The sequence below is a fragment of the Cervus canadensis genome, chromosome 6 (genome assembly GCF_019320065.1).
Source record: "Cervus canadensis isolate Bull #8, Minnesota chromosome 6, ASM1932006v1, whole genome shotgun sequence".
Lineage (NCBI taxonomy): Eukaryota > Metazoa > Chordata > Mammalia > Artiodactyla > Cervidae > Cervus > Cervus canadensis.
In genome coordinates, this window is record NC_057391.1 from 80,482,575 (window position 1) to 80,497,221 (window position 14,647).

At 52.2% G+C, this 14,647-nt stretch overlaps 1 protein-coding gene across 3 annotated transcripts in view; it reads right to left on the reverse strand.

Annotated features, from left to right (window-relative positions):
- LTBP2 (latent transforming growth factor beta binding protein 2) overlaps window positions 1-14,647 on the reverse strand; it is a 106,123-nt gene that overhangs the window by 44,007 nt on the left and 47,469 nt on the right. For all 3 annotated transcript variants that reach the window (XM_043472546.1, XM_043472547.1, XM_043472545.1), the window contains exons 4-8: window positions 9,262-9,452; window positions 6,985-7,155; window positions 6,258-6,464; window positions 5,181-5,467; window positions 3,933-4,035 (exon numbers count right to left, since the gene is read on the reverse strand). In XM_043472546.1, the coding sequence (XP_043328481.1) occupies window positions 3,933-4,035; window positions 5,181-5,467; window positions 6,258-6,464; window positions 6,985-7,155; window positions 9,262-9,452 (959 nt within the window). The remainder of the gene's footprint in view (window positions 1-3,932; window positions 4,036-5,180; window positions 5,468-6,257; window positions 6,465-6,984; window positions 7,156-9,261; window positions 9,453-14,647) is intronic.

A 14,647-nucleotide genomic window follows, 5' to 3' on the forward strand; every position in this document is an offset into this window, starting at 1 on the left:
CATACATCTGTTTTTTTCCTGCCTCACCAAACCACACAGAACAAGCCTACCTGCTCCTCCCCTACCTCATGTTTCTTTCAACACATCTCCCTTAACTCAGACCAAGGCTGCAGGCTGGTGCCTTGCCTGTCTATTCAATCCAGTCTTCTGGCCGGATGCTGGCTTTCATGTACACCTGGAATACAGTCCTGGGATGCACCCTCTTGACTGAAATCCTGGTCTCACATCCTGACTTGTGTTGTCTTTAGGCAGTCCCAACACCCCCACCCCACCCCACGCTGATTACGGATCAGGCAGTCCCAGGGCTTCCCTGGTAGCTCAGTTGGTAAAGAATCCGCCTGCAATGCAGGAGACCCCGGTTCGATTCCTGGGTCAGGAAGGTCCCCTGGAGAAGGGATAGTCTACCCATTCCAGTATTCTTGGGCTTCCCTGGTGGCTTGGCTGGTAAAGAATCCGCCTGCAATGAGGGAGACCTGGGTTCAATGCCTGGGTTAGGAAGATCCCCTCAAAGAAGGGAAAGGCTACCCACTCCGGTATTCTGGCCTGGAGAATTCATGGACTGTATGGTCCATGGGGTCGCAAAGAGTCAGACACAACTGAGCAAATTTCGCTTATCCCCCCACCCCCCTCACCGATTACGGAGATCCTGATGCATTAAGCACTGGACACAGTGTGATCTGAAATATAGCTCCTTGGCCTTAGCTGTGTGACCTTGGACAAGCTCTTTAGCCCTCTCTGAGCTACATTTCTCTCCCCCAACAAATGGGGATAAAGATCCTTAGCTTGCAGGTGGTCATGACAGTGAAGTGAGATAATGCACGTGAAAGCACAGCATAGTGTAAAAATTCAGTAACTGGCAGCTATAATTGTTTTTTCAGAGGGAAAGTCGTAGAATTCCTTGAAGGGGCAGAGCAAGAGAATCCGCTCTCCCTGGAGATACAGGGAGGGGCCTGGGTTCCGAGGTGAACTCATCCCACGCCAGGCAGATGGAGAGATGGTCTCGTGGCAAACAGCTGGGGCCCACCACTGCGGGCCGCACGCCCTGTGCCAGCCCCGCCTGCCCCAGCAAAGGGGCCTCAGGGTTGACACGGCCAGTGCCAAGCCAGATGGGGCAGCGGCCAACTTTCCAGTCAACCCAGATGTCTGTCTTTCTCGGGTGAAAACTCAAAAATGTGGGCTCAATCAAAGTGGCTTTTGAGGGCTGTATGCTCTCCAGACCCTGGTGGGGGGGCGGCCGCAGCTCTTGAGCCGGGACCTTTGATAACTGCCCAGGGGTCAGGAAGATGTGGCTCAGGCCAGGTCCTGGCAGGTCAGCTGCATCTGCCACTCAGAGTGAAGGGAGAAAGGGTGGGGGGACCAGAGGCTGGCCTCGATTGACTCCCTCAGCTGTTTCCTTGAGAAAGAAGGCACTGAGAAATTTTTTTTTTTCCCCCTGGAAGAAAAGAGATTTGTCTGAGCCATGTAACTGAGACGTCAAGGCAGTGCTTTTCCATGTCACAAATAGCAGCATTCTGCAGGGACCTTCTTCAACTGTCCTGTACAACCTCAGGAGTCAAAGGTGATTTAGGGAAAGCTATGAAGTCACACGTTGACTCCTCCCCCACCCCCCACCCCCGCAGCTTCTGGCTTTATTACTGCCCTCACTCGATTCTATTAGACTACCTTGTTGGGAGCAGCAAAGCCCATCCCTGAGGGGTGCAGCAGTGTTTTTATCAGACGAGACGTAGAGGTTCAGAGGGGTAAGGCCACCAGGGCTGAGAACGTTCTAGAACACAGGAATCATGCCTGTCTTGCCAAACATTCCCAAACCCACCCCAGCTGCTCGCCTTCTTTTTCCTGAGTCTTGCACAGTAGTTTGCCTGTCTTGCCTACTTAAAGAAACACTCCTCACCCGGGCTCCCCAGGCTCGGGCGTGTAGCTGTCTGGCACCCTGTCAATACAAACAAGGTTCCTCAGCGTCCTGCCCCTTCTCGCCACAATGCCCAACTGCACTTGATCACATTTCAAATACTGACATTGCCCTGTCTTTGTGATTTCTTGCTCAGTATGGGGAATGCTTAATATTCCAGGGTCTGCACGCTGGTGCCCAGCTTGCTGAGATGTGCTGAACACAGTGAGGGAGGTGGTGTTCGGAGGCGCTAGCTGGTACAGGGAGCGGGTGAGGCCTTAGCCGTAGGCATGTTCTGCTCCAGGAAATGTTCTCATGCGCTCGATCTCGCCGGCCTATGCAATTTTCTTGGGTTATTAGGCACTTCCCCACCTCTTTGGCTTACTCTAGTAATTCTTCAGATCTCATCCTGGATGTCGCCTCCTATAAAAGCCTTCCCTGGTCCACCAGTTTGAGGAAAGATCTCCTAGCCCATAGTGTGCGGATGTGCAGGTTGCACACTGCACAAAAGCGTGACATCTGACAGAATCACTGGCATCCTGCATTTGTCTAATTATAAAGACTATTCTGAACACGTGGAAGGGGCACCTTTCACTCATTTGCACAAAGGTGCTACAGGAGCTCTCCGTGGCCCCAGTTCTGCTGTCTGCATCCCCCCTCCACCACCAGACTGTACGCTTGAGAGGGGCAGCACTGTTTCTACCTGTTCTTCACTGTTTGGTCAGGGCTGCCCACTATGTGTACTTCATCAGTGTTGGCTGAATGGAGTGTGGTATGAGGAAGTCTCAAGAGTGGGTCTGACCAGGAGGAAGAAAAGTGAAAACGTCTCTGGCCTGCAGGGGGAGATGCTGAGCAGTTCCATACACTTCCCCACCAGGCAATGGGATACTTTCTAACAGTAACTATAACAGCTACCATGAAATGCCCTAATGGTAGGTACAGGCACCATCTCACTGACTCTTGACAGCGGCCCCACGAGGCTGGCACTGTTCCTGTCTCCACTCCACAGATCGGAGACGAGGCAGAGAGAGCTCAGCAGGTAAGAGCTGGGACTGGTACCCATCATGTGTTGGACGCCCAGGCCTGGAAGCTAAATACTGCCCTGTGCTGCTTCACCAAAGATCCTAGCACGCTGTGAAACTGTCCACATTTCTTTTTAGTCTGGAAAATATGATCACTGCTCCACAGGCGAGTCGGTAGTAAGGAACAGTCCTGCCGCTCCCACCTTTGGGCTCTGGGCCAGGCCCCCCACAAAGCTGACTCACCAAGTCGACTGCTGACAGGCAAAAGAAATACCTGCCCGGCCTGGGCCCAGACCTAGGAGGGAGACCTGCATGGGCCGGGGAGGGGAAGACAGGCTGAGTGGGCAGGAGCCATACTCAGGCACAGGAGCCTTGTCACCCGCCTCCCAACTTTAAGATCAATGCCTCTGAGAGCAGCATTCCTGAATTCTCAGGGCTCAGGGTACACAAGGCACCTGGTGAGTATTTGCTGACTGAATGAATGAATACATTAGGCTTTCCCATCATTGGAAAGAGGGCCGGAAGTGGAGTTTCGCATACCCCAAGGCCCAGGACATTCTGGGGCAGGTGCCCAACCCAGATTCAAAGACTGGAAGGCAGGAAGCCAGAGGTGAGGAGGAGAGAATGAAGGAAACATTGAGTCACTAAATCAAAAACCTCGGGGCCTCTGGGACCTGGGCAGGGGGTAGGTGGAAGGGGTTGAGGGGTACCCCAGGGTGCCCAGCCTGGGATGGGATTCCTAAAATCTGAGCGAGAACAACTGGCGAAAGGCAGTAACCTCTTTCAGGCCATCAGATGGAGCAGGCAGGCCACGCTGCAGCCGGCTGTGGGTCTGAGCTGTCAGGGGTCTCTGCCACCAGTCGGAAGCAGACCTGGAGAGCCTGCCCAGTTTACCAGCCTCTTCCACCTGCCTGGCCTCTGAGACCCTGGTGGGAGATGTGGGTGGTGGGGGGTGTCTGCTGCAGAGGCCAGGCCCCGGGAGAGCTTTGCTCACAACCCTGAGCCTGGCACCCAGCACTCACCTGGTCTGGGTGGACATGGGGCACAGGAGGTCACCCCCCAGAAGGCTCCCACGCTGCCACAGCAGTCCTCTTGGGCCGTCAGCTCCGGCAGGGGGTTAGCACACTGGGGGAAAAAAAGGACCATGGGCACTCATCACCTGCTTCCCTCTCCCGCACAGAGATGTCCCAGGGGAGCCTGAGTCATGAGTTCACCCCTCACGTACTGCCAGAGAATGCCCCCACCCAAGGGAGGGGAGGGGAGGCGTTGTCCCAGACGGAAGTAGAGAAACCCGAGGTCCACCCTGCCAGACACTAAACTTAGGGGGCGGGGTGGCAGTGACATACCCAGACAAGATCTTCTCTGAGGGGTCTGCAAACTGCCCCCCATCCACGCCCCCAGCCCAAAGGCACAGGGGCCCCAAAGGATGGATTTTCCTCCATCAAACTCCAGAGAATGCCAGGACCACCTCCTGCGAGGAGGGTCCGCGCTCAGCAACACTGCAGCTGAGAGGATCCAGGGACCCAGGACCCTATCCTTGAGCTACTCCCCACCTGCTCCAGCTCCCTAACCTCGGGAGGGCTTTCTGAAAATGCCAAACTGCAACCCTAGGGAAAACCATCCTGGGTCTGGCTTAGCCCCTATCTTTAGGTGCCTGGACTCAGAAAAGCTCACTTGATTTCCCATCACTGACTGTGGAGGACTCAGAAAAGCTCACTTGATTTCCCATCACTGACTGTGGAGGACTCAGAAAAGCTCACTTGATTTCCCATCACTGACTGTGGAGGACTCAGAAAAGTTCACTTGATTTCCCATCACTGACTGTGGACCCCGTCAGCAAAAGAGGGAATGGATCATCTTGTATCTTCGCATGCCCAAGGTTTTGGAGTTTAACCTGCATTTGCTGATTTTACATCTCTGTGACTCAACTCTCCAAACTCCTTGCCACATCTAACAGCCCCTCTACCCACGCCCTGGGGGTCCTATACTCAGCTCCAGCAGAGCTCAGGATTTGCTGGGACCGGAGGACGCCGATTCCCCTGCAGAGGGGGCCTCTCTTGGGTCCTCTTCTATGTACCTGGCACTGACAGGTACCCAGTGGAGCCCGGGTTGGCTTGCCCAACCTCTCGACACACATGGCAATTTTATGCTCTGAGTTTTCCCATCTGGGAAATGGGAGACCCAGCAGATGCCCACATTCTCTAAGAAGGAGGAGGAGAGAGAAGGAGGAGGGGAGCAGTGCGGGGCCGGGGCTGGAGCCGCGATCTCACCTGTCCGTTTAAAGTGCTCAGGTAGCATCGGCCCAGTAGGGCCGGAGTCCTGTGCACCACGGGGGGAGGTAGCCGGGGAGGTTCTCCGGACCGGGCGGGGATGCGGTTGCTGTCCCAGTGGCCGTGGCCGGGGCCGGCAGGGAGCCGGGGCGAGGGCCTGGTCTCCACGCTGTTCTCCTCCGGGGCCTCCTCCGCCTCGCCCCGCACCCGAGCCACCTGGTGGATCTGCACCGAGGCCTCGGGCGGGTGGCGGATGTGCACCTTCACCAAGGAGGGGTTCACCGAGGCTGGGCACAGGGGCTGGGGTCAGAGGTGGGGACACAGGGCCCCACCCCCTGAGGAGCGCCATCAGCCCTGGGCCAGGTGGGCCCCTGTGTGTCTCCCCACATCTCTCCTCTGTTTCTTCACTCTCTACCCAAACCCCAGAAGAATTTCTCAGGGAGGACAGGGCAAAGCAGACTCCTTCATTCCACACCTTCCTATGAAGAACCTTCCTTACCAACTTCCAAAGTACCTTCCTGATTCCACCTCCTCCCACGATCCTGCACAGCCCTTGGGCTCCAGCCCAACTAACCCTGCATGGTCCCCACCCCATGCCTTTGTTCAGACCTGTCCCTCTGCCTGGGAAGCCCTCCCACTCTCCTCTGCTTAACCAAAGTCAACCCACTGTTTAAGGCCTGACTGAAGTCCACCTCCTCCAGGCAGCCTTCCCAGAACACCCCGAGCTCGGGTCTCTCTCCTGATCTCCTACAAAATTCTGTATTTTTTTTGTACCCTTTATTTGGCACCTAATAATAGAGGCATCTTCCCTCTACTGTCCAGGACCCATGGGTTCCTTAAAGTCAGGATCCCACCCTTAGACTCTTTTGTTTTACTCATAGCACCCAATAGAGGGTAAGGGCAAAAAATACATAAATAAATAAATTGATGAACTCAGAAGGAAAGGCAGAGAAAAATTTAGGGAACGAAACTGAGCCCTGAGGATGGAGGAGAAGGAGGTGCTGGAGACTCAGTTTCCCATCTCCTCTATCAGGATGCTAGCACCCACCCCATGTGGTTCCCCAGCCCCACACTCACCCAGCTGGTTGGAGAGAGGCAGCGTGAAGGTGGACTGCTTCAAGGGGCCCTCCAGCGGGGCCCTGTGGCGGGGGCCCCTCTCTGGAGGCTCCTGGTCCAGCCTGGGGGCGGGCAGGTGGCAGAACTTCCCGGTGGAGTTGGCGGGGCACCAGCACTCGTCCCTGCCGATGCAGCGGCCCCCATTCAGGCAGGGGATCTGGCAAAAATCTACAACACCGACCTCAGGGTGACTGGCGGCGGAAGCGAACAGCAGCACCTACTGTGTGGGCCGGCGGGGTGGGGGGAGGGGGGACCAGGCCCCCAAGTCTGATGGCTTCCGGAACCCGGTCCCCTCGGAAATGCAGGGACTTTCCAGGAGGCCTGGGAGTGAAGGAGGATGGATAATAACTAGGCCTTGCCTTTCTGCAGCCCCATGGTGGCCTGGAGGAGGGTGAGGGGAGTGGCCCTATTTACTCCTTCACCTCTCTATGAGGAAACTGGGACTCAGAGAGGTTGTGTGACCTGCCGAGTCACATGTGACAGAGCTGCATGAGGACTCAGCATTGTGTGACCCGAGACAGCTCACGGAAGCCACAGTAGGAGAGCTCTGGGCTTCCTTCCTGCAGAAGATCTGGGCTCCGGGCCAAGGCAGGCGGGTCCCTCTGACCAACTGCTCCCCCACAAACCCCCCCCCCCACCCCCGCCCCCAGGGCCAGCCGGGAACCTTCTGAGCTGGGGATGGACTCACAGATGCGGAATCCAGATTTGGGGTCATGCCCGTGGCCGCTCTGGCTGTACAGGGTGGTGGTGTCCCCACGTTCACAGCTGTTGGCACAGCGCCCGCGGGCACAGGTCTGCTTGCAGATGGTGGGCGTGAAGACGATCTTGATCTTCTTGATTTTCTCCGTGAGATTCAGCCCTGCAGAGAGAGGGCTTGGGTCCAGGGGGCAGGGCTGAGAGGCACAGCTGTGACCTCCAGAGGCTGGCTAGAAAGACCCACACGGGACTGGCTTGAATTCATCCCAAGGGCATTTGCTAAGTCCCTCCTGGATGCAAGGTCCCATAGTGGGGGCAGGGTAACAGCTCACGGTCCAACATCTCCTGAGCGATGCTGACAGGCCAGCAACTGAGTTTGGGCTTCATACACAACCACTCTCAACCCTCTGGAGTCTTATTTTAGGTAGAACCATTAGAAATTGCCATCTTTGTAGGTTAAAATGGTTGAATATTGGCCATGTTGCTAGATCCCAGTTAGCATTCCCATCTGACAGGTAAGGAAACTGAGGCTCAGTAAGGGATGGATTGTATCCCATGTCACACAGCTGGCAAGGGAGGCAGCTGGGCTCTGAACCCCAGTGCAGAGAACAGAATGTAGCTCAGACTTGCCAGGGTAGACAGTTTTCCAAGAGAATGCCTGAAAGAAGGATGAGAGTCAGGTTTTGGAAGCCAAAGGGCCAGAATAAGGATAGGGCGCTTTATTCAGCTGGTGGTGGGAAACCATTGACAATTTTCAGGGAGAGGTCAAAGGGAAGTGGAGGTGTCGCGTCCTCCAAGTTGGGGTGTGCAGGTGATTGGGGAGGCAGGATGAGCGGTTGGGAGGCCACTACGGCAGAGTAAGAGGGGGGCACATCATTCAACATGAGTGGTGACAGCGGATGTACAAAGGAGGGGTATTCATTCCATCCTGGGGGCCAGGGAGCGAAGCCAGGAGGCAGAGGGGCTGAGAAGGGAACTATAAAAGGTCTGTATAGACTTGACTGTGAAGCAAGCAGAGACAGACAGGAAGGCAGAGGAAAGTAACCTTGTGTGTGTGTGTGTGTTTATGAGAGACAGAGAGAATGGGAGATTTATAAGCAACTGTATATGCTGTAGGGGAAGGGCTGAGGGCAGGATAGTTCGAAGAGGGGAGGAGAACCAGGGTGGGGGGAGGCCAAGTGACAACCTAAGGGTCCAGAAGAGTCAAGAAACAGTGGCACATGCCTTAGACAAGAGGAGGGGTGCTTCCTTTTCAAGACGGCAAGAAAGATCACTCATGCATGTTGTCTGCAACAGGGATCCACCGTGAGAACGCTATACCAAGTGATGGAGCCAGACACAAAAGGCCACACATGGTAAGATCCCGTTTACACGAAATGCCCACGATTGGCAAATCGTTAAGGACAGCAAGGGGGTGGGGGTAGGGGGGAAGAAAGGGACTGCTTAACGGGCATGGGGCTTCTTTTTGGAGTTACGGCAATGTTCTGTAATTAGACAGTGGTGGTGGTGGCTGCATAAAGTTGTGGATATCCTGAAAACCGTGGGGGTGTACCCTTTAAAATGGTTAATTTTACATTACGTGAATTTCACCTCAACTTTAAAAATGGGAAACAAAGAAAGGCAGTCAGCTCAGGCATGGGTTTAGGCAAGGGAATGACGTGCATGGCATGGAGGTGGGGCGCATATGGGGGCAGGAAGGTGAGGACTCTGGGGAGTGAGAAGCATGGCCGTGGGATGGAGCTGGGGAAGGTGGGGGCCGCTTGGAGAGGCTGCTCTGAGGAATGAGAGAGACAAAGCGTCCAGGCACCCCAGGAAGGATTGCCGAGCAACGACCAAGAATGTGCGAAGGTGGAATCCTCAGGGGTGCTCCGTTCTCTCCTTTAAGAAGCAGAGGTTGGGCTGTAGGGGCTAAAGAAGCGACTGGTCAGGTTGGTCCAGGAGGCTCGGGCTTTGCAGAAAGGATGAAGGGGAAGGACCGGGGCCGGGGCCGGGGCCGGGGAGGTGAGGTTCACAGCTGGATACGAAGGACGGGTGACAGATGGGGCGGAAAAGGACAAGTCAAGGTCTAAGTGTCTCAAGGGGGCACAGTCTCTCTAACAGCTGGCTTGGGACCCCTGGAGCCTGGTACAAAGCAGGTGCTTGACAACTGTTCACTGGCTGAAGGGATGAGGGACAGGGTGACAACTCAGCCTTTCTGAGAGAGTGAAGCGGGGAAGCCGTGGTGGGGAGAAGGAGGCTCTATGAGGACCCGGAGACAGGGCATCCTTACCCCAGGAGGATGACGGGTGGTCCAGATATGCTGCCTGTGGGGCACCATCCCTCCGCTCAGGACCTGGCCCCATGGGCAGGGCATTGGAGGTCAGCTGGCCGCTGGCTGCAGGGGCTGGATAAAGTCGGGCGGTCTGGGACAGCCCCGCATGCTGCTGGGAGGAGTGGGTCTGGCTGAGCCCACTCAGAGTCCTGGGGAGACAAGCGAGGCATGAGGTTGGCATTCCCGGGAGCAGTGTCCCTGTGCCCTTCCAGTTCAGGACATCCAGCCCCTGCCTCTGCACTGGGAGAGTGTTCTCTACTTGGCTGCCTTCTTCCCAACTCGAGGAAAATGGAGGTGCCCCGAGACAGAGAGAAAGGGTCCAGGTCAGCTGGCTGGTTTGGTGGGAGTGCCCACTTTTGTGTGGGATTGCCAGGCTTTGGCTGGGTATTCTGGGCAAGTCACTTAGCCTCCCTGGGCCTCAAGGCCCTCGACTGCAAAATGAAGGTGTTAGACTGGTCTCATGTAGCTCTGACATTTGTAGAATGGGAGACTCTTATGGACTAGCCCCACCCTAAAATCCAGTCCAGCGCCTGTCCTGACTCATATGGCTTTTTTTCTTCAGTTAAAATATTCTTTTAGGGGACTTTCTGGTGGTCCAGTGGTTAAGACTCCATGCTCCCAATGCAGGGGGCCTGGGTTCAATCCTTGGTCAGGGAATTAGAGACTGCATGCAGCAATGAAGATTCCACACGTGGCAATGAAGATCTCATGTGCTGAAACTAAGGCTTGGCACAGCCAAATAAATAAATACTAAAAATATTCTTTTAGTGTGGGGGTTCATTAAACTAATTTTTATTCTGTATGTTTGAAAATTTCTTGTAAGAAATATTTTGAAAATGATTATTATTTTAGGCTTAATTCCATGGACTAGAATGCAATTAATTCCAAAGATTACAAACATTTATGGCTCTAGGTATACACTGGAGACAGTGCTCCCAAAAAGCTGCATCAAAATGTATACATGTACCATTTGGACTGCAGCCTCACCAGCATAACATATTATTAATTTTTCATAAGTCAGTAACAATCATCATAAATGATACTTCAGTGTTACCTTAGCTCCCTTTTTGTTATTTCTGAGGTTGAATTTTTTGACACATCTATTCAACACTTGTGAAAATTTTCTGCTCATGTCTTTGGTATCCGAGGTATTTGAGCTGTTGGTCTCATAAATCTGAACGTGTTCTTTACGTATCTGTTATTAGGCAGGCCATTCTACAAGGCAGCCTCCGTTGTAACTACTCTGTCACTGTTACAATGTATACGAACCACTGTATACAGGACACTGTCTGGACTGTGGTGGGTATGAGCGCCTTGTAGACACTGAAGCTGAGAGAGTAATTATTAGCTCAAGATTATACAACAGTAAATCAGACCCCAGGATTCCAACCCAGGGCAGAGAGACCCCTGTGCCACCCAATAAGGCAGCCCAGACCACAAGAGAAGCTCAGCCAAGAAGCCTCTGCACTGGCCTCGGGTGGTGCTCTTTCCTCCAGCAGGTCCCACCCCGACCCTCTCCATTGGATTCCTTGCCCAAGCAGCATAAGGTCCTGGGACCCTCTCCCTCCACCGTCCCAACTCCAGCTGTGTTGGCCCCAGGGGTCCAGGCCATGAGCAATCCCCCTGTCCTCCTTTCCTGGCTGAAGTCCTATCAGAACAGGGCTCAGAGTCTGACACCTTCCACCCCTTCCCCTGCCCTGTTGGTCTAGGACTTGGCTCCCGTGAGCTTCAGTGCTGCTCTTCTTCAGGGCGACCAACCACCATCCTCACGCTGATAGCCCTGACCAGGCCTCAGCCTGCTCCCCAGGTTTGAGAGCTGGAATGGGAGAGAGGGCCTGTTCGCCACCCTGGAAGCTCTGGAAGCTGTCATGGACCAGAACTGGGAGCCCAACGCTCAGGCACCTGCTCTTCATTCCCAGGAGAAAGTCGGCACAATTAACTGCAGCAGAAAACACAAGCCTTCCAATGGCTTATAAGACTTCACCAAAGAGTGAGAGGTAAGTGGGCTGGTGGGTCAGCAGGAGTCCCCTCCTTGTGGCACTAGGCTGGTGCTGTGGCTCAGCATAGTGTCAGCATTACAGAGCACCCAGGGAAGCGGACGCAGTAGTTCAGGTTCTGCCCAGACCACCTGGGACATTTCTGAACGTGCTGACAAAGAGCTCTCCAATCTGGTCAAGGTGGAAAACTCAAAGGGTCCTCTCTTGGAGGTTTGCGGTCACCATCGTTATTGTGGCCATCACTTGTTTCTCTGATTGGAACTCAATGCTAATGACCCCACGAATGCTGAATTCAAATCCCTCAAGGGCCAATGGTTCAACTTTGCAGAGAATGGAAAAAAAAAAAAAAATTCCCTAGTTGTAGAAAGGGCCTGTCTATACAGAGGAGAGAGGATAGGATTTGGGCTAGGCAGATGTCAGTTCTGCCTCCCACATGAGCGGTCACTGAGATCCCCTGAAATTCAGATGCAATCAGTAAAACAAGAAGGGTGACACCCACCTCAATGGGCTGTGGTGAGGACCAAGAGAAACACAGAGACCATGAGATTATTTTGCAAATATAAGTAAGTGGTCACAAGTTGAAAACTATGTCAGAATTCTCACATGAACAAAGAAAAAAAATGCTAGCTACAGTTCAGACAAAATATCTCTCCCCAAACCACCAAAAATTCTTCTCCATCTAAGGGGAATAAAAGACACCCCCAAATATCTTGTTACACTGTCCAAGCATTCTTACATACAAAGGGCCAAGTGACTAATCTGGTGGCGACACATTTTTAACAACCACAGCCTTCTGAGCTCAATCTATTGTCATCTATTGCTGTGATGGGGACTTTGAGTTAAATGACAAAGTCTTAACTTCTGAGAGGCTCACAGCCAAGGAGGAAGCCTTCGTTCTATGTCTTATGCTGAAAGCACCCCTAGAAGGAGACCATGATCTCCCTTCATAAGCCCCAGCCCAGTCTGTGGAGGTGGGCAGGGAGGGAGGTGACCTGGGAGAAATATCAACAACCTCAGATATGTAGATGATACCTCTCTAATGGCAGAAAGTGAAGACAAACTAAAGAGCCTCTTGATGAGGGTGAAAGAGGAGAATGAAAAATATAAAATTGAAATTCAACATTCAAAAAACTAAGATCATGGCATCCAGTCTCATCACTTCATGGCAAATAGAAAAAGAGTGGAAACAGTGACAGGTTTTCTTTTCTTGGGCTCGAAAATCATTGTGGATGGTGACCGCAGCCTTGAAATTCAGAGGCACCTGTTCTTTGGAAGGAAAGCTATGACAAACCTTGACAGCATATTAAAAAGCAGAAAAATCACTTTGCCAACAAAGGTCCATATAGTAGAAGCTATGGTTTTTCCAGTAGTCATGTATGGATGTGAGAATTGGACCATAAAGAAGGCTGAGCACCGAAGAATTGATTCCTTAGAACCATCGTGCTGGAGAAGGCTCTTGAGAGTCCCTTGAACTGTAAGGAGATCAAACCTGCCAATCCTAAAGGAAATCAACCCTGAATATTCATTGGAAGGACTGATGCTGAAGCTGAAGCTCCAACTTTGGCCGCCCAATGCAAAGAACTGACTCTTTGGAAAAAGAAATCCTGGTGCTGGGAAAGATTGAAGGCCAAAGGAGAAGGAAGCAGCAGAAGATGAGATGGTTAGATATCATCACTGGCTCAATAGACACGAATTTGAGCAAACTCCAGGAGACAGTGGAGGACACAGAAGTCTGGCGTGCTGCAGTCTGTGGGGTCACAAAGAGTCGCAACACGACTTAGCAACTGAAAAACAACAACAAATTTGAGTTCTCAGTTCAACTCTGGCTCCCAGAGAGTGGTGGCAATGAGGCAAGTGAGAATGTTACTGAGAAAGGGACTTCCTTGGACTACAGTCCCCAGGGTGGGGGGGACTGGGCACTCTCGGCTGTGCAATTTCATCATAGGATAGTGGTTCTCAGACTTGCCTGGCACAAGACTGTCTGTCTGGGATTGTTCTAGCGAGGTCCTGGCAAAGTCGCCACAATGGACTGAAATAGCTCTCTCTAGACTTCAGAATTCCATGGATCAGTAAAATTTTGAAACAAATTTAGGGGACCAACATAAAGTGGCCAAATTTTTATTTAGGTAAGACATTAAAACACACACACAACTACTAATTATTACCACCATAATTTTATGAAACAAAATATATTTCAATGGCAATAAGAAATGTTTGAATAAGCTTGAAAGTGAAATTCGCTCGGTCGTGTCCGACTCTTTGCAACCCCATGGACTGTACGGGCCATGGAATTCTCCAGGCCAGAATACTGGAGTGGGTAGCCTTTCCCTTCTCCAGGGAATAAGCTTAACTTCATGGACATCTCACCTCATTGACTTTTTTCAATTTCTTCATGAACCAACAAAAACAGATGCTGGTCTCCATCACAGACCAGCATGGAACCAAGCAGGAACCACTGGGCTACATGATTCACCAAGATTTGCTCCAGCCTGAGAATGCTTGAGCTCTTTCAACCTATTTGGGAAGAAAACCTTCCAATCCCAGATGGCTGGGATCTTCCAAGCTGAGTGAAAACTCCCTGGACAGTGTACACCCAAAATAATGCCACTCAGTAAACATGGTGCACTCACATCCTACCCAACACACTAAGGTTTCCTAACAGTGAGGGGGAGACGGGTGGGCGAGGGACTCTGCGCCCTCCACTTGACCCACTTTCACCTGAGCCTGGTGGCTCCACTCTTGTAGGGGCTTCCACCCTGGTAGCTCAGACAGTAAAGAATCTGTCTGCAATGCAGGAGACCTGGGTTCAAACCCTGGGTCAGGAAGCTCCCCTGGAGAATGGAATGGCTACTCACTCCATTATCTTGCCTGGGAAATCCCATGGACAGAAGAGCCTGTGAGCCACAGTGCATGGGGTCACAAAGAGTTGGACATGACTGAGCGACTACCACACATATACTATTTTGTTTACTAAGTGTTCTGCTGCCAAAAGAAAGTTTAAAAACATCACTACAAGGTGCATTGAATAGTTATAGCTCCCATGGATAGAGCACTGAGCCATGTGCTTTAAATACATCACCTTATGTTATTTTATTGAATGAAGAAAGTAAGTTGCAGAATAACATGGACAGTATACTTCCAGGTTTTTGTTTGAAAAAAATACTCTTTCTCCCCTATTTATAAGAGGATAGAAAAGGTCTGAAAGGATCTGTAAACAGTGGCTGCCCCTTGGGGATGACAGTGCCTGTAATATGTGTAAACTTTATGTTTCCATATTTTTAGCTGTCTTTCAGTAAAAAATTGCCTTTACAATTTTACAGTAAACATGTATTATTTTGTAATAAAAA